The sequence below is a fragment of the Ophidiomyces ophidiicola genome (genome assembly GCF_022830035.1).
Source record: "Ophidiomyces ophidiicola strain CBS 122913 chromosome Unknown scaffold_20, whole genome shotgun sequence".
In the NCBI taxonomy this organism is placed as follows: domain Eukaryota; kingdom Fungi; phylum Ascomycota; class Eurotiomycetes; order Onygenales; family Onygenaceae; genus Ophidiomyces; species Ophidiomyces ophidiicola.
The window spans coordinates 325569-346992 of NW_026054660.1; the positions used below are offsets into that span (position 1 = coordinate 325569).

Here is a 21424-nt window from a genome sequence, read left to right on the forward strand (position 1 = left end):
AAAGCCCACCGCCTATCTCATAATAGTACAAAGCACAGAGGATGTATACGCTCGAGCTTGCCTCATTGTTATTCCCTCCGGAAGACTTTTCACATGCTTCTCTCTTTCTCCATGGGTGCCAAATACACGTCTCTGAAAGGCGATAATGAAGGGTTTACTCCCTACATCAGACTTTTCTACAACGCCAAAAAACAATAATACTAATATTACTTGTGAGGACACAAAACCCTCTCCCCATGCGCATCTCCATTGCATGCTCCACCATCTACTTCTCATTGACTTTATTAGTTGTAAACCCTTTACAAATTCAGGGTGTCTGGGCCCATATCCAATGCTAACAATGCCTTGGAAAAAGCTTTTTTAGGATGGACTAAAACAACGGTGACTCCTAGGTGCGCCTATATAACTATGCTATGTTTCTCCTTGCTTGAGAAAAACTTGTATATCAGTTCATGTGCATTTCTGGCATCATGAAGGCAGTTTTTGTGACGTCAACTCTGTTGGCTCTGACTCTTGCTGCAGTTGCACCATCGCAATATGCTCCCTATGAAGACAAAAAGGTTTTCACTGTCAAAACCACTACTTCAAACCATGAGAAGCTGGCTATCATTGTCAAAGACCTGGGTCTTACTGCCTGGGATCTTCCAGAAATAGCAGGATCTACAGCAAGTATCGCTGTAGCACCCCGTCAGCTTGCTGCCTTTCAAAAGGCTACGAAGGGCATGGATATAAGGCTCTTGTACGCAAGTCTTGCCGGTGCCCTTGCAGCCGAACGGGTTGTGCTGGAGAGATATCAGTGTAGGTTTTCGAGCCACCACCTGAGTAGAATCAACTATGAAAGAGCCTCACTGACAATTTTTGTCTGCTACTAGCATCGAATCTCAGAACTTGGTTCATGAGCTACCACTCCCCTGCTGAACACTTGACGTTTCTCACAGATCTACAAAGCCAGTTTAGCCAGAATTCAAAAATTGTGGATGTTGGCCCGTCATATGAAAGACGTACAATAAAAGCAATCCATATCTTTGGTGACAACAGCAAGCATAAAAAGCCTCCTATCTTGTTTCTGGGGACAATTCATGCGCGCGAATGGATTAGCACAATGGTAAGCCCACCCCCTAGCTTAAAACTCCATCACCCTTATTGTCCCGTCTGTTTCAGTACCTGTATCTCACCGTAGCTTACCGTTCGATTAGGTTGTCGAATATATAGCATGGATGCTGTTGAAGAGCAAAGATGAGGCCAAGATCAAACGCCTTCTTGATCAATATGATTTTTATCTTGTTCCAGTTGCCAATCCTGACGGTAAGTATGATGTGATATTTTGTTGTCCTTGGTTCAACTAACACTAGTTAATTAGGCTTTGCCTATACACAGGAAGATTTTACATCATCGATGGATTTCCCACCACGATTTTGGCGTAAGAACCGTCAGCCCACTGGAAATCCCAAGTGTATTGGGACTGATTTAAACCGCAATTACCCATGGCAATGGGGTAAAGGGCGTTCCTCCAAAGACCCATGTTCCGATAGCTATCAAGGTATTGATAATCTACCTAGCTGACCTAAATCTGAAGCTAATAGCAACAGGCCAGGCACAGGGTTATGCACCAGAGATTCAATCCGTGAGCCAGTTTGTGGATAGAATAACTGTAAATGGCAAAGGGAAGATGTTTGTTGACACTCATTCATTTGGTGGCATGTTCATGACACGTAAGTTAAACATCGACATCATGTTAACCACAGCCACTGAATCTTTTTTTAGCATATGGCCATAATTGCACAAAAAAACCTTCGAATCATGAGCAGCAAATGAAGTTTGCAACTAAGTTCGCTGAGGTAGTCAAAGCTACACATGGTGAAATCTACGATGCTGGGCCAATGTGCTCAGTTCTGTATGAAGCCGGTGGAGCCAGTTCTGACTGGGCGTATGATGCTAAGAATTTTGAATATTCTTTCATCGCTGAGTTGCGTCCCACTCGAAAGAGATTAGGCGCTGTGCCTCAGGGTTTCCTCCTGCCACCACAGCAAATTATACCTACTGGTGAGGAGACGTGGGCTGGCATCCTAGCTGGCATGAGCATGATGTAACCGAAGCTACTTGTAGCTTCTTGCGTATAGCATCATACTTCACTGTAATTTACAAAACACCGAGATGATAGAGAGGCGTTCTTGACGAAGCCTTAAAAGGGAAATAAATAACTCTGGAGCTTCACCGCTGAGACCTCTGGTCCCAAGGAATATAAAAAGAAGAATAAGAAAAATGATAACAATTGGATATGGCGGTGTGACCTAGGATCGCGCAGTTTACGCAAGTCAATGCCTGGCAGTATTAACTATATTATGCCTAAAGATAGAGCCACCGGATTCGTGTGGTGGTATGTTTAGAAACTGGTATTAGCAATTACAAAATTTCAAGAGCATGCAAGTATGCCTGCCATGTATATGTTGATTGGGATTTCTAGAACGCTGGAGGAATTTGCTGGACACAAGATAGTATTGGTGCCAAGCAATCCGCAATCCTTCCCCCTGGCCACCACTAATATTAGGTGTCCCCACGCCCGAAAGCCTAGGCTTAACCACACTCCCTGCTAGCAGCCCGGCCGTAGCGAGTTTGAGCGGGTGATCGCTTGTCTCGGTGGAGGATATCATCAAGAGTTTTGCTCCTTACTAATACAGTAGACAAGGGCGAGGGGGATTTTCGAACTCTTGCATATGGCATACGGCTGCCCAGAGTACTATGACAATCGCTATATTTAGTGAGAGTAAACTTCTAATACAACTCTATGCAGTATTGCAGGAAGAAGCAGGTCCGACAGGTGAGGAAGTACGATCTATTTATTAGGGGATCTGTTTTTTGATGCAAGACCAGCGGATAAATCCGCCACAGTATGCTGGTGTATGCTTCTATATTTTACCTATCTACTCCGTATCCCTTGATGCAATCCTTTGAGTTTGCCGTGCTGTCCATACTTTAGTGCGATATATACGTACTTGCATTCGTGTAGAATGTGTACCCACGCAAAATGTTGTTTCCGGCCTGAATGTGATTATATTAGGAAAATGTTAAAATCAAACCCTATATCAGAGCACACAGTTTATAAGCAAACTTTAGAGTATAACCAAGATTCTTTAGTTGAGATCTATAAACATTAGCGATGTTATCGTATTGGGCCTCCCCTAGACATAAAATAGATGTGAGACATACCATTCAATGGCTGCTCCTAGGAATGTCGACACCAGCCAACCTGCCCTTCTCAACATCCTTCCTCGTAGCACCAGCTCGTGACTTAGGAAGGCCCATGGATACTAAAAATTTCACAGCATCATCCCACTCGCGTTGCTTGCGCTTCGAGTCCCAATTGAGTTCCTCTGCCATGATATCCACAACGGTAGGGAGGGCATCCAGAGCTGCCCGGGCATTTAAAAAGGCCAATCTAGTTCTCCGGGCAAGGACATCTACAGGTGTCTGGGCGTATTCGCGGCGAACGGCGAATCGAACCTCGCCATCGATGAAAGGGTACAGCGGAGAGAGTCGAACTCCACATATGGGGAAACGCATATTTGTGGGAGAAGACATGGCGGCCACCTCCCAGGCACGATCACCGTATGATTCCGTAAGGTGGCGAGCAACATCAGTGGCTAGTCCAAAATGCTGGATCAAGTTGATAAAAAGAGTCCTGGAGAAGCCATGGGCACCAATCAAGCGGACTTGATGCGTTTGACAGGAGCCGTCGAGAATAGCCTTGTCGTCGTAGAAACCAGTACCACTGATATCCGGGTTTTCACCTAGGCCTTGTGGTTTAAGGTTGAATTGTTTAATAGCTTCGTCCACGGCTTCTTCTGCCATCTGTCGATAGGTAGTCCATTTACCGCCAGCACAAGTCAATAGGCCAGACTTTGATATATTTACCAAGTGGCTTCGAACGAGGGATTCAGTGTTTTTGGCTTTTGGATCGCGCACTAGTGGTCGGATGCCAGACCAAGCGGCAAGGACGTCATCGCGTCGAACTGTGATATCTGGAGCCAAATATCCCCGAATTTCACGAAGAATCCAGTCAATGTCCTCTTCTGAAGGAATAGGGTCGTAAGTGATGGTTGTTGGGTTATCAGTGGTGCCTGCAATTGTGTTTCCTTGCCATGGTAAAAAGAATATCACTCGTCCATCAGAAGTTGCTGGGTCGATGAGTCCCATCTTGGCTGGACTATAGTAGCCAGGCAAGACAATATGGGCACCTGAGCTAGGGGCAACAATTTCAGCAATACTGGAATCGTCCATTCTCCGGATAGAATCTGTAAAGGGGCCAGTTGCGTTAATGATGCCCCTTGCTCTCACAGTGAACTCATCACCACGTCCATTTTTGTCAGCAATCAAATCCTTCAAGCGCGCACCAGTAAGCTTGCCATCTGCATCCTTAATCAGATCAGTTACTTCCATGTGATTCACCACTGTACAGCCATATATGGCAGCCGTCATGGCAATGGATACATTCATGCGTGAATCGTTGTGGGCACCATCTAGGAGAAGTTAGACAGTGTACAAATAAACAATTTAGAAGGTGTGCAGCCTTACCGTAGTATACCAAGGCACCAAACAAGTTGTCTTTCTTCAGCATAGGAAAGGCAGCGAGTGCTTTACTTTTAGGAAGAAAGTAAGAGCTCTCAATTCCCTCAGAGCCGGCGAGGAGATCATAGAACTTTGTGCCAGCCCAGAAATAAGGCACCTGCCACCATTTTTGGACCGGAACCATGATTGGAAGCCACATCGAAAGATGTGGAGCGGTATGGAGAAAATATTTCCTTTCACGTAAGGCTTCTTTGACTAGAGCATATCTTGAAACGACCTGGTTAGCATCAAAAATCACTTCAAAAACCACCATTACAATTCGAAAACATACTGATTGTAGTCCAACTCCCAAACAGCCTTCTCTAAGTATCGGACACCCCCGTGCACCAGCTTTGTACTCTTGCTACTTGTGCCAGCGCTGAAATCATCCCGTTCAACAACAGCAACTTTGAGGCCCCGAGTGGCAGCATCAAGAGCGATTCCCGAGCCAGTTGCTCCGCCACCAATGACAAGAAGATCATATATCTCTCCACTGTCATCTTCCTCTCCAGCCTTAGTTGCAACAATTGTATTCTTTAGCTTTCCTTTGATCGAATCTAGGACGTTTTCCGTACAGCTTCGCTTTAGGTCTTGAATCTGTTCATCACGGCTCTTGATATAGGGGAACCGGGGAGGCTGGAGCTTCCCACTAGCACCGTATCGTGGAGGAGGGACAGCAGCGGGGTCAGAACCGGGGATATTGCGCGGCCGGTAGGTGATATACAAAGTCCCACCAACACCAGCAATGGTCGCGACGGTATACAAAAACGGTTTCAAGAACCGCCTGGGTGGACTTGCAGCCATTGTCCCGCGTCAGAGTCTGTTGGAAAAGAGGGGATTGCTGGCGTGAGTCGATTTCGCCTGGTATTTCGAAAGATGGACCCGCGAGACCGGACTTAACTAAATGTTCGGACGATAAGCATGCCCTGACATGTGAATAGCACTTTGACCAGCAGCCAGCGTTGAACGACCCCGCAGCAGCGAGCGCGAAATGAGAGAAGGTGTCAACCTGATATGACAATGAGCCGTGAACGATGCACAATGGCCCTGATACTGCAGACAAAGAATCTCGCGGCGGGAAGAGTCGTCGCACGGAAAAAAAGGCGATGAAAAAGCTCGAACGAGCAGGGCTGGGATACCTCATGGTACCTTTTCGCCACGCAAATATTTGCCTGGCAGTAGGTACTTCCAAGTAGCCACAGCCAGTCACGTCATCACCCTTTCAGGGGCCCACTTCGGCCAATCAACGCAAGCGGCTCTAACATGCGGGCCAGCCTAAAGTGGCTAGCGCGTAACTGGAGATATGAATATCCGAGCCGATTTGTTTGCCCTATTTGCCTGGCATGTGATTTCTTCACTTTCGGCGTTTCAGGCGTCCCTGAACAGCAAACGAAAAAGCTACGGAGTACGGAGTACCGAATCTACCGATTCTCCAAAATTGAGGACCAAACCACTCATCAAAGGCCTTCAGGCTCTTCATTGGGGTACATTCAGTCTAAACTCCTTTTCTAGTCAACCTGTGAGCTTCCTAAATAAGACACGGAGCACTCCGTACAGCCCAAGTTACCAGCTAGTTTGATGACTATCCACATAGTTAACTCACTGCAGATACAATCTTGCGCTTCTATTGTTCAAACAGTCCTCCACTCCATCTTCAATCCGCAGCAATAATAATGCTCCAGTCTACATGTTGACAACACGGCCACCAGCGGCATGCGGAATGCTTCCGCCGATCGCGGATGACTCATCAGCCGCAGTTTGCACTGTTTGTGCCAGCGGAGCGGCTGCGGTCGCTCCCGCTCAGTGTGGGGGAAGCCGCTTGCCGGGAGAACCGCACGGCGGAACAAATTCCACAATTTGGCCGCCCCAGGTAGTTGCCATGGCGCCCAGGTATAAGAGAATGGCCAATCTGCACGCTGGCAAAACGCGTTACTCCTACAGATGAGCGACAGCCTCGGCGTTTCCGTTTTCCTACAATCGGGAGGGACGCGGATTCCACCATGGCGATAGCATCTATTCTCTCTGAGCTCGTCTCCGGGGCAGTGGCTCGTCCGCTGGAGGCGTTGGCTGCCTTGGTGCTGTTGGTTCCCGGGGTGTACGTCCTTGTCAATGAGTTCATTCGGGCTGCTGCCCGTGTGCCGGGCTTCGACGGACCAAAAGGCCTGCCCTTGATTGGGAATCTAGCGCAGATTCGCGTCAATGCTGCTGAGCAGTATCGCAAGTGGTCGAAGAAATACGGCCCGGTGTATCAGATCCAGCTGGGGAACATTCCCGTTATTATCGTGAACTCAGCGGCTGCAGCTAAAGTCTTATTTGGTCAGAATGCACAGGCTTTAAGTTCACGTCCGGAGTTCTATACTTTCCACAAGGTTTGGGGTCTCTTCTTTCTTCTAGAGAGCCTAACATGAGTATGGAATGTGCTGACAGTGTTTCCCTTATGACTAGGTTGTTTCCAACACTGCTGGAACAACCATTGGGACTTCTCCGTTTAGCGAATCGCTGAAACGACGCAGAAAGGGTGCCGCTTCTGCTTTGAATCGGCCGTCTGTGCACACCTACATTAGCCACTTGGACCTCGAATCCAAGGACTTCGTTGCTGAACTTATGAAGTACGGTAAAGCTGGACGGGTGGCTGTAGATCCAATGCCTATGGTTCAGCGACTCAGTCTAAGCTTAGCTCTCACTTTGAACTGGGGTGTTCGAATGGCTTCTCAGGAAGAAGACCTTTTTGCCGAAATCACCCATGTCGAGGATGAGATCAGCCGGTTTAGAAGCACAACTGGCAATTTGCAAGATTATATCCCTCTCTTGCGTTTGAATCCCTTCAGTGGCGGGTCCAGAAAGGCAGCTGAGATGCGTGACCGTCGAGATAAGTATTTAGGCTACTTAAATCGGGGCTTGGATGAGAGAATGGCGAAGAATGAACACAAGCCGTGCATTCAAGCCAATATTATGCTGGACGAAGAGGCGAGACTGAATCCTGCTGAATTAACCTCCATTAGTCTAACCATGCTCTCTGGCGGGCTGGACACTGTGACCACACTTGTAGCCTGGAGTATCGCTTTGCTTGCTGGGAGACCAGACATTCAAGACAGAGCTTCTGAGGCCATTGAGAAATATCACTCCGTGAACAAGCCTCTCTGTGATGCTTCAGATGACCAGAGCTGCGAGTATATTGCCGCTCTCGTAAGAGAATTTCTAAGGTAAGTCGTGGCATGCCTCTCACCTCACTGTATGTGGTCTTGCAGGCATATTCAGTTGCTTATTAAATTTTCAAGATACTACACCGTACTCCGCCTCGCTTTGCCCCGTACATCCATCAAGGATGTCATTTACCAAGGGAAAACCATCCCCAAGGGCAGCGTATTCTTCCTCAACGCATGGGCCTGCAACATGGGTAAGCCGGCACCACGTCGATAGTCCAGATTTTTGTTTTTAGAACTTCCTTCAGGCCCTCTAACGAAATAATAATGAAAACACCATAGATCCCGACGTGTGGGCCGACCCTGAAACATTCCGTCCCGAGCGCTGGCTGGAACAGCCGGACGCACCCATGTTCACGTACGGCGTTGGCTACCGAATGTGCGCTGGCTCTCTTCTAGCCAACCGAGAGCTGTATCTCGTCTTCTTGCGTATGCTAAATTGCTTCCGGATCGAGCCCGACGGCAAGATCGACTGGGACCCGGTCAGTGGCAACTCCGATCCCACTAGCCTCGTTGCCATTCCGAAGAAATACAAGGTCAGATTTGTGCCCAAGAAGGAGAAGATCTTAACTGAAGCTCTGGAAAATTTTGTTCCGTTCGCAGGAATGGAGTGACGAGTCTTTAACGCTATCATTGGTCTATTTCCTTATTTTTTTTTTCATTTTTTACACTTTTGCTTTTTTTGCCTCCTTGTCATTTACTGGCCCTGAGCCCTATATGTTCTGTTTCATCTTCTTGCGTCAGATTCTGCTGACGCACGAACGGGCTTGGAATATTGTTGTGGAGCACTGTCCAGACCTTCTGGTCCAATCGTTTTGAGAACATCAAATGGATTGCGGATTGGGCAGCAGAAATTGTGGTCTTTGCTCCCACACACTGAGATGGCTCCAGTAACGGAGGTCTGCGGAGGCAGGGGTCAAAACTGGGAAGAAGACTCTATGTATCCAATAGAGAGAATATGAAAGCAAAGCAACTGCAGATTCGATTTTTGCCGAACTATGAAAATAGATATCTTCTGTGGGGTAACTGCAGCCAATGCAACCTGAATCTGAAATGACGTTCATCTATGGAGTGTCTAGCATCAATACATTCAATAATGGCATTTCATTTGGTTCTTGCAGATGATGTGGCAAGCTTGCTTCTACCGAGATTTGTCCAACACACTGATTCTTTAAATTTTTTCTGAGACTGCATTTGTGGTTTGACAATTGACATCAAAACACCCCCCAGAGGGATTCGGATGGAGCTCCAATACACCAACCTGAGTACAGTGTACGCAAGAAAACGTCGACACCACATCTTCGCGCCACTTCTTTGGAAAAGAGAGGGAGGGAAAAAAGCTGGTACGGGAGAGTTGGGCTGACAGCCACAGCACCCAGCGACAAAATAATAATAAACCCTAACGCCTGCCAGCATTTGTTGGCCGTTATTTCGCAAGTAGATGTTTCACAGGCACAAGACCTGACAAGGATGGGGTGGAAGCAAAAGAGGCAAAAAGGCCAGTATCGTCTTGTGCAGCCTTTCTGTCTGCGGGTAGCCTTAGGATCCGATTGGCCTAGATGGACGAGCAGGAGGAGGGGTGTGGCTGATTGCTCATATCAATACAAACTTGCGTAATAATCAGGAATCCATAATCACAGTGTCCCAGCCAACACCGCCATGGACACGTAGTCAAGTCGTACGTTCCGAAAAATACTGATGGGCGCAAAAGCCCACGCCCATATGCAGCGACGGGATCATCCACTCCCTGCAGGGTAGCCTTTCTGTCGCCAATGTTCTACTCGCTCGACTGACGTCAAATACCCCGAAGAGAAGAAGAAAATATCAGTACGGTCGAGGAGCCAGTAGATTGGATTTACATCTGGCCATCTGACCATCAGACCGTTGGGACAATGAGCTTCTGACGCGATCCGGCCGGAGATCTCCAATCATAAGCCTGGTTACACCGCAGCATGCTCTGGCTGCAGACATTGGGCCTTGGGGTGTTTGTATTGAGTTTTTCTTTTCAAGAGGAAATCTAGCAATGCTAGCGGGCATGTCTTAGCATATTTGCTTGCAGTAACAATAAATCACAGGTCAAACACTGTGGGGGTCAATACAGCATTGTTGCTAAGTATGATCCCTCATGTAGGGCAATGGAAATATGTGTCGGGGAAACAAGCTTGGTAAGTGCAAGTAGGACACTCTACTCTCCACAGTGTTACCAGGTGCATCCGAAAAGTAGCCTTCTTCAATATGTGCTCTGTGATAATTGTGCTTGAGGGGGCAAAGTTGAAACCACAACGAAGCACAAATGCAAAAAGTATATGCAATAGAAAGGATGTCCCCGAAGGAAAAAAAAAGGGTTGGCAGTGATTGATACCAGAACTAGCTGGGCTTTCAGCAGAGATGGGAACACTCTCGGGTAAAAGCAGGCTGTGGTACGATTGTCAGACTGGGGGGGGAAATGAGGGGAGGGGGGAAGAGGACGCCTTGAGACATGGTGAGAATCAACGTCGCAGAGCGTCATCGCACAAGAGGTAACGGCGGACGAAGCTCTGGACCCTTGGAGAAACGCACCTCCGCCTTGTATGTACTGTAAGCATGCATTTCAAGGGCGGTTCGAGCTGTTTCAACGAGGCTACCCGGCGCCCTCCGCCTCCCGCCTTCCGCCAGGCCTCGCACTGCTGGCGTCAGAGGTTACATCCATACATGTGGCACGCAAACCTGTTGGAAGGCAAGAAGACAAGACAAGAAAAGAAAAGAAAACCAAAAAAAGGGCGAGATTTCATTCCGAGCCGGACGAGGCGTGCGAATCTGGGCTCACGGCCTGGTTTCACGTCCGGAGCAGACCAGGTATATACAGAACGCGCACACACACACAATCTCTCTCTCTCTCTCTCTTCACTCCGTGCTTGCATACGCCAATTCGCAGGGGGGGGGACAAAACCTGATTCAATCCGCGGAGCTGCTGCGAGTTGGATTGGGAGAGGGGAAGGGGATTTAACAGCAAGAATGATATTAATAACAACGGTATTAATAAACCATCCTGCAAGCTGCCAGGGGGGGGAATGAGGGAGAGAATCAGAGAGCAAAGAGAAGCGTCATCATCTTCCGGACCAACAGCTGCACAAAACTAAACCTGCTACAGACCAGCGAGGCTGGGAAAAATGCCGCGTTGCCGTCCCGCCTGCATCGCCCATTACAAAGGCAGATGTATCCTGTACAGAGGACCAGGCATGAGCGAGTTGGTATCGGCGCACAGCCGCGTAGTCTTTTGGCTGGTAAATTACGCCCGTCACACCGCGGAGCACCATTGTCCTGTTCTGGATTCGCACAGTCGGACAGCAGAGAGACGACGGCGAACAACCGGCGGGTCTTGTGGTAGTTGTGACTGCAAAGGGGCAGCTCGGGATAGGAGAGGGTGCTACAATGGTCTACAGAGGGTGGCACGCATACACTGCTGGGGGCGGCAGAGCTGCATTGAAGCTCGCGATGTCTGCGAATCCACCCCAGCACCAGTAATTACCCCGAGGAGCGAAATGTTTCCAATACGAATCTGCTCCGTCGGGTTACAAAGACGGCTCAGCGACAAGCATCTGCGCAGCACACATAGAGTCGGTTTGCGGGGGAATGACGCCGCGGACACGGGAGAAGAGCAGTCCCCGGGCGGGCGGGCCAGAGTGAGCGCTCAGAGCCACCGGGGGCTCGATCGCCTGGGAAGCGACGCGACAGGCAGCGAGAGAGTGCATCCGCGGCCGGGGATGCTGGGCGGTCCCAGCAGGTCAGGTCGTCGAGGCCGATCTTTGTGTTTTGGCCGGGTCGTCAGAACAAAGAGCCAGCGACGACACGTGTGTCTGTCGAGTGCAGGCAGGGCATTCCAAATAACAAGGAGAACAAGCAGCAGCAGCACCAGAAGCCGTCAAGCTCAACAAGCGGGTTTCAGCCAGCGATAGCGCCGCCGCCTGCTATTGACCAGGATGCCGCGTTGCCCGAAGCAGCGGCGTGCAGAGCTCAGAAAAGGGCGCGTTTGTTGCTGGCGAGCGATCGACGCAGGGGATGCCCCATTTTCCTTTTCGTAGACGGGACATGGGGGGGCTGTCTGGCTGTGTGCGGAGAGTGCTGTCTGGCCGCGTCGACAAACGCCCGTTGTTGTCACCGTCGTTGTCAGCCCCATTCGCTGTGGCATCTCTGTCCATCATCAGGCGCGATCAGCCCCAATCATAGGCGCTGAGGCACCGTCTGATCATTAATTAAAAAAAAATTTCAAAAATAAGAAGAGCCAACGGCACGCTAACTCGCCAAACGTCCTGCTGCCAATCATGCCGCTAGGCAGGTGTGTCAGGCGTGCGAATTTCATGCATTAGCGCAAACACATGGGCCGTTTTGGTTCATGTCCACTCAAGAACGAGCTGGAGCGAAAAGGAGCGACGATGGTGCCGGGCTGTTATTTTTAATTCGCTTGGAGGCCTGGGCCGATCAGCACGTACCCCCTCCTCTGATTCCTCCTGCTTCCTGCCATCCCCTCCTAAGCATGGCGGTTGGGGAGAGGAAAAAGGCCCGGAGCGGAAAAAGGCCCGGAGCGGGAGGAGGAAAGAAGAGGCAGAAAAACGTGGAGTGGGCGATGTGGTGGCATTTCAACGCAAACCAGGCGAGACTCCAATCACCGGTTCTATTGAGCGTGAACCATTGCCCGTCCCGTCATGCAGCTGCAGCAGCTGCAGGCAGGTATGTAGGCAGTAGTAATTCGTGATCTGGAGCTGCGCGTTTGATTTGCAAAACGGCGATAAAAACCGTCGTCGGCTGCTACTGTTGCAGACCATTATTGCGCAGAAAAAAGAGTTGTGGTTAACTCCGTGGGACGGGCGAGTTTGGATCTCCCGCTAATCAATCCTGAGATTGCCACACTTGCATGAAATCTGTCTAGCGCTTGGACTGCTTTCTCGCTAACTATGGAGGGAACTAATTTTGAGTTGCGCCTTTCCCAATGTTTGTTCGGTCATTTTCGTCTGTTGGTACCAAACGGGCTGAGAGGCCCGCTGAGCTGGGTGCTGGCGAGTATATACGAGTACGGAGTACGGGTTGCTGGAACAGCTGTCAAAAAGGGTCAGAGATGCTCATGACGGCGAGCGACGCCAGGCACGCATCTTTGGTTCCGAGCGTATGGGTTTAGCCGGGAGGAATTGACAGGCGGCGTTTACATACACAGGGCGCTGGCGGCGAAACACGAGTTGGCTGTTCTGTTGCATGCAGAGACGGGCTTGAATCGGGCCAAGTCACGCCGGTCTTTTTTTCTTCCCCTTGAACGTCTTGTCCGCTTAAGATGGCTATGTGGCACAAACTGATAGTGCCTGCGACAGTCCGACAAGACTTTGACTATGCTTATTTTAATATCTTTTAGCATTGTTTTTTTATTTTTTTTTATTTTCCTGCTAGCCGCCGCTGCCACGATCAAAAGTCCTCCCACCCCCACATCACCAAGACGAGTGAATATTGGAAGAATAGTGTTTTCCCGATCGGCCAACAGAGTTGGCGCGCATCGCCAGCCGGTCAAAGCTGGCCGGTTCGCGTAGCCAGCTTCCCAGCTTGTTTGCGGCGAAGCGCCCAATGAATCGCAATAGCCGCCTCTCGCGGACGCTGCGAGGCAGACAAATGAGAGCCGCCGATTAGGGCCACGGTCTTTGTCAACAGCGCATTTTAGGCTCGGGGAGGGGGGTCCTCACTCTCCACAGTGGGCACAAGGCCCTCGTGGATCCATGGAGGAGCTGCCACCAGCTCTGTCACCAAAAAAAAAGACTCCTGAGGTTGAGGGGATTGGCGAGCCTTAAGCTGACGAATGTCTGAGACGAGCTACGGGGTTGAAAATTTTCATTTTGACGAGAATCTTGAAAACGTTTTTGTGTGAAAAAAACAATAATATATACGGAGGAGTTAGCCGGCATACGGATGTGCACCAAAAAAACAGTCAGAGGCTTGTCTCAATTCGTGCCTCAAATCTTCGACAATTGGGCATTTTGGCTTTTGGTTTCTTTTTTCTTCCTTTTCTTGTGCATCTCGTCGGGCTCCACCTGCAGGGTTAGTTGCAAGGGTTGCTACTCAAGGTGGCGCCACAAGTGCCTTTTCGCTGCGATCGGGCTATTAAGTATTATTTATTCTGTCGTGAGTGATGGCGCCCCCTACCCGCTTGTCACAGGCCCTCTCACGCCCGAAAAATTGCCGCCCGGCGAACACTCCATCGTAGACAAGAGCCACCACCGGCCAGGATCCGCACCACGGTCTACTGCTGGGTGTATATTATTATTATACTGTGTATTTGTGCTGCTATTATTGTGCTTGTGCCTGTCGCAGGCGTGGTTGGGACGCAAGGCGCGGGCGAGCTGGCAGCGCGATTGGAACGGGGGTGCGACGGAACGCTGCACTCAGAGGAAGGATCGAGAAGATGTATGCCTGCCTTATCAACGGAGCTGAAGCCCGGGGCGGCCGCTGAGTGGTGAGGTTCGTGGATTATTGAAGGTCCTTGTTCTCTGCATGCAGCTGAGAAAGAGAGAGTTCAGGCCTGCAGCGTGCAGCGTAACTAAAAAACGGACGATGCGGTGCTGGGGTTGCAGGCCTGTCGGCCCTGGTCTGGCAGGCCCCCTCGACGCATGGTGGGTGCCTGGGCTGCGCGGTGGTGTGCTGGACCTCGCTCTGGTGGTGGCTGCTCGACGCTGGTGGTGGTGGTGGTGGTGGTGGTGGGCTCGCACTCCCACGCCAGAGCCCTTCACGACGACGACAACAATGCAGGCTCGATACGCCGCGATACTAGCGCCGTACGCTCCGATCCCCCACAAAGCCACGCCACCCCAAGCCTGCGCCCAGTCACGCTAGTCCCACAACGGCAAGGCGCCATGCACAGACGCGGGCGCTAGAAGGGGTGCGTACGGGCGATACACTCCGCCTAGCCGTCATCTATGGCGCGCGCTGACTGGCCCGCCGTGCATCACGTTGCTTGTTCCTTGCTGGCCGGCCCCCACCGCGCCGGCCAATCAGCGCGCGCACACCCCTCCGGGCCCCACCGGCTGGGAAATTTTTCGTCTCGCGCCGGCCAGTCGTGACGGCGGCTTGGCGGGCCCGTGGTCTCAGACGCCTTCCACGCCCCCCTCCCGTAATTACCGTATCCGTGCTGTCACCACCCCCCCGGGCAAGACGACATCATCGCTCGCCGGATACTTTTTTGCTCCTGCATTATTGCTTGCGCTGCCCGCCCCTGCGCTGTTCCCCCCTCAAGCACTACAAAAGTACCGTCCGCGCCCTTTTTTCCCAGCTTCACCCATCACACCACTTTCTCTCCGCTTTCCTCTTGCCCATCACGCGTCCCGCTGCTGCTCGATCTCCCTGACTCGCCGTGTGATCTGCTACGCTGTCTGCTCCACCCTTCCCTTCACACGCCATCCGCCTGCCGGCCCATCCCACGCCTTGCCGCCCGCTCAAGCCGCATATACAAACCCGCTCGTTCGTCCTGCTGGCCGGCTCGTCCTGTGCTATTATTACGCTTCAACAAGCCCTCATTGCAAAAGAACATCTCAATACTGCCGCTTTCGTCTCGTCTGAACGCTCCTCGCCGTCTGTGACTCATATCGTGCCTGGGTTAACCATGTCTACCGATTGGTCTCTCGATTTCTGCATTGTCTGTGACCGGCAAACGCTGGGCGGGGCATACTGTTCGCAAGCTTGTCGACTGGCGGAGATGGATCAATACTCTACGTCCGACTCGGAGCCGTCCTCTCCCACCACGACGGCCACCAACGCCGCTCGCTCAGATCAATCCTGGGTTGTCTTTGGCAAGACTACAACGTCCTCCAGCAACAATAACAACGGACAAAGCCAACGTCCCTTTACCCCTCTCGTCTTGGCTTCTTCATTGAAGACGCCGCAAAGTCGAACGACCCTGTCTTCCATCTCCCATATCTTCTCTGGCCCCCGTCGACCAGGCCTGTCGCCGTCTTCGTCCCACACTTCGCTCTCATCTATGAGCAGCTCATCAACGGCCGGAGCACACCTCTCTGGCCGTGTCAAGAGCGAATTGCAAGAATACGCCGGCTGCTTCGATCAAGTACGTGATTGGAAACGACGCCTGACTCTTTCTTAAGCGGCCTACCGCCCTTGCCAGTATATTGGCCTCTACATTTTAAACTCAAAAGCAATATTCCTACTCTCATTTTGACAACCATTTTCTACCATTCAACAACTTGTGTTCTCTATGACATTATGGCTTACAAACTTTTTTCTTCATCTCTACTTCGGATCGACTTTCATATGTTGGAAGGAAAGGGGGAGGTGTGTTTCAACTCATCGTCTAAAAAATACTTTGCGAAATACCTTGCGTTATAAGCATCAAAATCTATGCAGCATTTCAGCCGGCGTTAACATAACAACAAATTCTCAAAACAACATTTACGGGACGGAAGTTCATTGGCGCAAAATTTGTCTTGGAAATAAAATTGTTTTCTTTTTATATCATCAGAAACCAGACCAGCTTTTCCAGGTGGTTCACCACAGGGGAAATACCCCCGAGTGACTGAGAAAAGGAAAGAGGTGGTTCATCATGCGTGGGACATTCTAGGTGCTGGTTGCAAAAAATTTCAATCCATACTAGGAATCGGACAGTTTTTTTCTGGGAGCATGGGAATGGGCCTGGATTTCGGATTCCTGGTGTGCACAATCTTGCTTTTTTTAACTTTTTTTTTTTTTGCTCAGAAAAGGCAGCGAACGGTGTTTCGCTACTTTTAGATTCGACCCTCAACAGGGCTGAAATGATTGGGTCTGAGAGAATTTGTCTACATATGTATATTTCTGTTGGCTTCTTGTGTTTTTGAGCCTGGGTGTGTGGACTTTGGATTTCTCAAATGTACGATGGCCAAATATTTGCTACCTTCAACACCTAATTGACAACTCATCTGCCTTGTCTGAGCCAACTTTCGTATTTTCAGAGAAAATTTTTTTCTTACCACTATTTCCGATGGTGAGTCATTCTGCGAATGACAGACCCGCACAGCTCGTTCCTTGAAACTTGAAGAAAAAACCATTATCTGTTGTCTTACACAAATTCTCCATACGGAGTGCAACAGCTTTTTTTCAATTTCCCGACACAGGAGCGTTTTGGTAGGTATCGATGTACGTGAAACTCTCGAACCATGGATATCATCCACCAAAACCTCCTGATTTTTGACTACCCAGGCACCTTCGTTTTCTCCCATGCTCACTATCCAGGCCAACTTCTCCCCTTTGCGGATTGGGAAAGGACTAGAATAAACTCTCTTTCGAGGCAAATGAGGAACGGGTCCAGCTGACTTCCCTCCCCAGATCGCTAAATTCCCCGTATTTGCACGGGTTGAACCAAAGTTGGCTCTAAAGATGGCGCGAGTGGGTGCCCACTTTTGGATGCCCTCTCTCTCCCTTGACGGTTATTTTGGACCACCAACCGAGAGAGACGAAGTGGCGACGTCATGCTCGCTGATTCCCGGACGATCAACTGATTCAGGGTTCTTTTCAGCTATTACTTTTTTTTTATTAATTTGTTACGGAATAGTGGGTGAGAAAAAAAATTTTTTTTTTCCCGGAAGGCGGTGCAAAACGGGTAAGGCAGCGCCATCTCAGCTCATCAGGGCCAGAATGTGGCCTTTGTCGACGTCAACTGTCTGGGCTACAATTTAATTGTGCTGCCTTGTCGCGCCTTGTTTGGCTGTTGTGGGCTTTCCGTATTACATAGTTACTCCGTACAGCCTTTTTAATTTCTGCCTTGGAATTACATATACTCCTCCATACGGAATACATCCACCCGGACGGGGGCCGCGTTTAAAAGCTAGGAGAAAATAACATTATAATTAACTAATAAGGGCGGTTGATAGGGCTGGAAAGCAAAATCAAAGGAGCAATAGCTGAAACCGCGATATCCGAGTGAATCTTCTCGAAGCAAAAAACAAGCATAGTAGTAGTATTATTTGGGAAATGAACAAAAAAGAAAGGAAGAAAAAAATAGAAGCATGTGCAGGACCTTGACAGCCTGGTTAGTTCGCTGAGGCGCTTATTTTCGAAGATGGGCAGAGAAGCGAAAAAAAAAGTTTTATACTCCAAATCACCACCAAGCTCCGGTGGCAAAAAAAAATTAAAAAAAAAAAAAATTTTCAGCTCTTTCCCACCCCCTGTTTTAATTTTCGTCCCAACAATCAGGACAACAGACAAGCGCTCGTTCACCCACGTTTCCGCCTAAGGTTCTGAAGGGCCAGGCTCATTCTTGGACCCCGATCGCCAGCAAATCCTTCAACACTGATGTCATGAAAATCAATATTCCAATTCGCATCTTCGGCTATCTGCGCTTGTTCTCCCCAAAACACACAATGCTCCGTAATAAGCCCATAAATAATACTAATGGGGGTTGTCTTGGAAGAACGCGGGACCCTCCCGAGTGCGCTGGTTACAATCGGGAACGTGCCCCCCTTTGAACATGTTCGGATGAAGTTCGGTTCGGGTTGGAAAACGCTTTAAAAAAACCATGATGTGTCCATCGGGCCGAAGGTAGTAAACAGCTGGACCGGCCCTTTTTTTTTTTTTTTGTCGAAAATCAATGCTCTTGGGCACACGGATGATCGCCAGCTGGGCACTACTGTTATTTCCTACGCTGCCGCCAGAGTGCATATATGGCGTGATATTATACATGATTTGCGCGAGTCAGGAACGCTGTTCATTACGTATGTATGTATGTACCTGTCCTCGGCGTAGATTTTGAAGGCCACTGGCAATCTTGCATTTGTATCAGACAGAGGTGCCGTTCGCTTACAGAATACCGGGCAAGGCCTCGACCTTGACTTGAAGGCCTTCTGCAAGGCACCCGCTCGACCGCGTTGGCAACAAGCCCGTTGTGTTATGCAATTGAAAGCTATTATCACATGGAAGAACTGGCATATCTGTCTTATCCATACTCCGTACATCAGCATGTAACATTGCGCATGGGGAAATAATGACATAAATATCGAGCCTTGGCTGCGCAATATCAAACTCGTTCAGTCATCAAACTGAGAAACTATTTCTGAAAGGAAAAAAAAGGAAAACACTGGGCGATTAACTAAGTAATAAAACAATGATGTTCAGAAAGTATGATGAATAATAAGGAATTAGGAATCCACACGAAAATGGGGCTGCAGGCCGAGTGGCCGAGAGCATTCTCTGTCATGTCATGGACCCATTCAAATACCCACTGGTGAATAGGCTGAAAGAGCTACAAAATACACAGTCATATCCTCGCAAATTTCAAATGTGCGAGTCGATCAGTTCGCAAAACTAATAGAGTTTCATGCAACAAGGCTTTGACGAGCTTTCACCTTCTGCTTCTCCTTCTCCGCCCACTCGCGACTGGCCAGCCTTCCGCGCTCGGCCGCTTCAGCTCTTGCACGTCTTGTGGCTTCTTCTTTCTGCCGACGTCCGTGCTCTCGGTCTTCTACTAGTTGTCGATCTCGTCCAAGTACCGCTTTCCCTCGCAGCTTGGGCAACGGGGTATCTGTCATGGATGGCGTCTTTGATGTAACCGTGGAGTGTCTTGCTTTACCTTCATTGATACCAGCCCCGCTGGCCGCATTGTTGACGGATCGAGCTGTTGGGCCACTGCTCACTGAGGAATGACGCGTGTCTCCAGGAGCAAAGGAGGCGCGGCGCCCAAGGTGCTCATCGGAGGCACTGTGAGTAAGAGACATCCCATCAATCGAGGCCGTCCTCACCGACGATGAGAGGCTGGATCTAGGGACGGGGGCCCGAGCGATAGAAGTCGTACGGCTCGGTACTTTGAGTGGACTTTCGGTACCACCCCGGCTAGCTCTAGATCTACTGGTGAATGTTTCTCGTACCTCAGCAGGAATATGGCTATATCGAATCTTGGATGCTTTGAACAGTTTTCTTTGCTCCCTCTCTTCCTCTTCTTTCTTGAGGCGTTCTTCCCGCTGAGCTCTCATGCGTCGCGAGATGGCTTCGCCCGGCAATTCGAATGTTGATCTTGTGAGCGGTTTCGTTGATTTGGCCGGGATGAATGCTGGCCTAGAAGTGCTGAGAGACGCGGTGCTCAGCCTGTTTTCTTTCTGCGACTTGGTACCAGCCGCTTTTGGAGTGCTTGGTCGAGGCTCGGTTGACTTCCCCGTAATACTTGTACGACTTGCTAATGTTTGGTTTGGGCGAACAATGGGGCGCTGGCCCTGTTTAGAATTTGGCGGCACTCGTGCGTTGAAGGCCGGTCTCGGTGCCATTGGATACAGTCGAGGTTTTGAGCCATTGGAGCGCTGCGATGTCACGGAGGCCGAAACCTTTTTCGACGCTGCTAGATTGGTGTTTCTTTCTGCAAGGCTCTGAGGCGGACTCAGTGGAGCATTTTCGTGTCTGGGACGAGGACTGGTTATTGGAGAATCCTCTCCGCCAGGAGAGTCAAATCGCATCGGCAGGGCCTCTCTGACCTCCTCCAGCGCGTCTTCCAATGCGTCAATGGCTTCGAGAGGGTCCTTAATTTCTGTCATCTTCGTGGTTCTCTCAGAAGTACCAGGATCCGCTGTCTTTTCCCAATCTACATCCTTCCAGCCTTCGTTGTTTGTAGGTTTCAGGGGTGGATTGGTGCTGGTTGTCTCAGAAAATGATTCTTTGTCCATTGTCGGCTCTTCTAATGGGTTCATACGCGCGTCCTGGTCGGAATAACAAAGACTTCTGTGCCAATCCAGAGTCTATTGCATTGATATGGAAATAGAACTTTCCTAAAGACTCCACTGAAGTGTCAGCTATCGGTGCAACAAAGAAGAGGAGTATCTGGTTTTCCTTCGCGACTTTTTTAGACTGACTGCGATGTAGATGTCATCAGAACGTACCTCAAGTCAGAGCGGGGGAAAGCGCCCGCGGGATTAGTACGGAGGATGTTTGGAAGGAAAGTGATTGGTCTGATAATCTTTTAGAAGCGAGCGATATCTGCTTCACTGTCTGGTTGGTGTGCTACAAATCATTCAAGCGGATAAACGAGTGTGTGCTTCTTTAATGCGCGCCTTTGTTGTGTGTTTAGTATCCTTGTTTGTTTATGTGCCCAGATCCTGGTGTTTTGTGGCAGCAAACGTGCTTTGATTTGGGGGGCAACAGTGGCGTCTGGAAAGTGGCATTCTCAGTTAATCCGTCAGCATTGTTCTGCAGAGCTGACGTATATGGCATTGCATTTGTGATGAAGTTGAGATGATGCATGCGGTTGAAGGCTAGTATCAGGGGTTAGCTGAAAGCCAATTAACCCGTAACCTAGATTCAAATATGTAACAAGGAACTATCAACTGCTCCAGGAAAGGCACCACTTTCCAGTAGTACAACAGCGAGGATAGAGGATAGATTGCATCATGGAATGCTAACCGAAGAGGATTTACAGAAGTTTCACCACAACAAGCCGGTGCCTTGGCGCGATGTGGTAGCCGATCTTTGAGTTGCGCCTTAAATGCGGGCAGCGGGGAAGGGCTCGGCCCATGTTCCATTTCACAACAGTCTGTTCGTTCTCTATCCGAGTTACGCTGCCAATTGTGTTTAAACTGTACTACGCAGACAACGGGGATACTTTTCAAATGTGATATACGGTGAGTCTGGAAAATGCAATTGCC

The 21424-nt window shown here is 49.7% G+C and overlaps 4 protein-coding genes across 4 annotated transcripts; 2 read left to right on the forward strand and 2 right to left on the reverse strand.

Moving 5' to 3' along the window:
- Positions 1-470: 470 nt before the first annotated feature.
- On the forward strand, positions 471-2090 carry LOZ57_004744 (uncharacterized protein; the record flags this gene model as incomplete). The annotated part of the gene is made up of 6 exons (XM_049253785.1): positions 471-798; positions 873-1105; positions 1197-1305; positions 1361-1540; positions 1590-1712; positions 1765-2090. The coding sequence occupies 6 exons, from the start codon at positions 471-473 to the stop codon at positions 2088-2090; spliced, it is 1299 nt and encodes a 432-aa protein (XP_049107349.1).
- A 1120-nt stretch (positions 2091-3210) lies between these two features.
- On the reverse strand, positions 3211-5409 carry GUT2 (mitochondrial glycerol-3-phosphate dehydrogenase; the record flags this gene model as incomplete). The annotated part of the gene is made up of 3 exons (XM_049253786.1): positions 3211-4517; positions 4573-4832; positions 4898-5409. 3 exons carry the CDS (start codon positions 5407-5409, stop codon positions 3211-3213), a joined length of 2079 nt encoding a protein of 692 aa, XP_049107350.1.
- Positions 5410-6605: 1196 nt separating this feature from the next.
- Positions 6606-8422, forward strand: LOZ57_004746 (uncharacterized protein; the record flags this gene model as incomplete). The annotated part of the gene is made up of 4 exons (XM_049253787.1): positions 6606-6974; positions 7051-7808; positions 7884-8002; positions 8091-8422. 4 exons carry the CDS (start codon positions 6606-6608, stop codon positions 8420-8422), a joined length of 1578 nt encoding a protein of 525 aa, XP_049107351.1.
- A 10692-nt stretch (positions 8423-19114) lies between these two features.
- On the reverse strand, positions 19115-20473 carry LOZ57_004747 (uncharacterized protein; the record flags this gene model as incomplete). Its single annotated transcript, XM_049253788.1, has 1 exon — positions 19115-20473. The coding sequence occupies one exon, from the start codon at positions 20471-20473 to the stop codon at positions 19115-19117; it is 1359 nt and encodes a 452-aa protein (XP_049107352.1).
- Between the last annotated feature and the right edge of the window lie 951 nt (positions 20474-21424).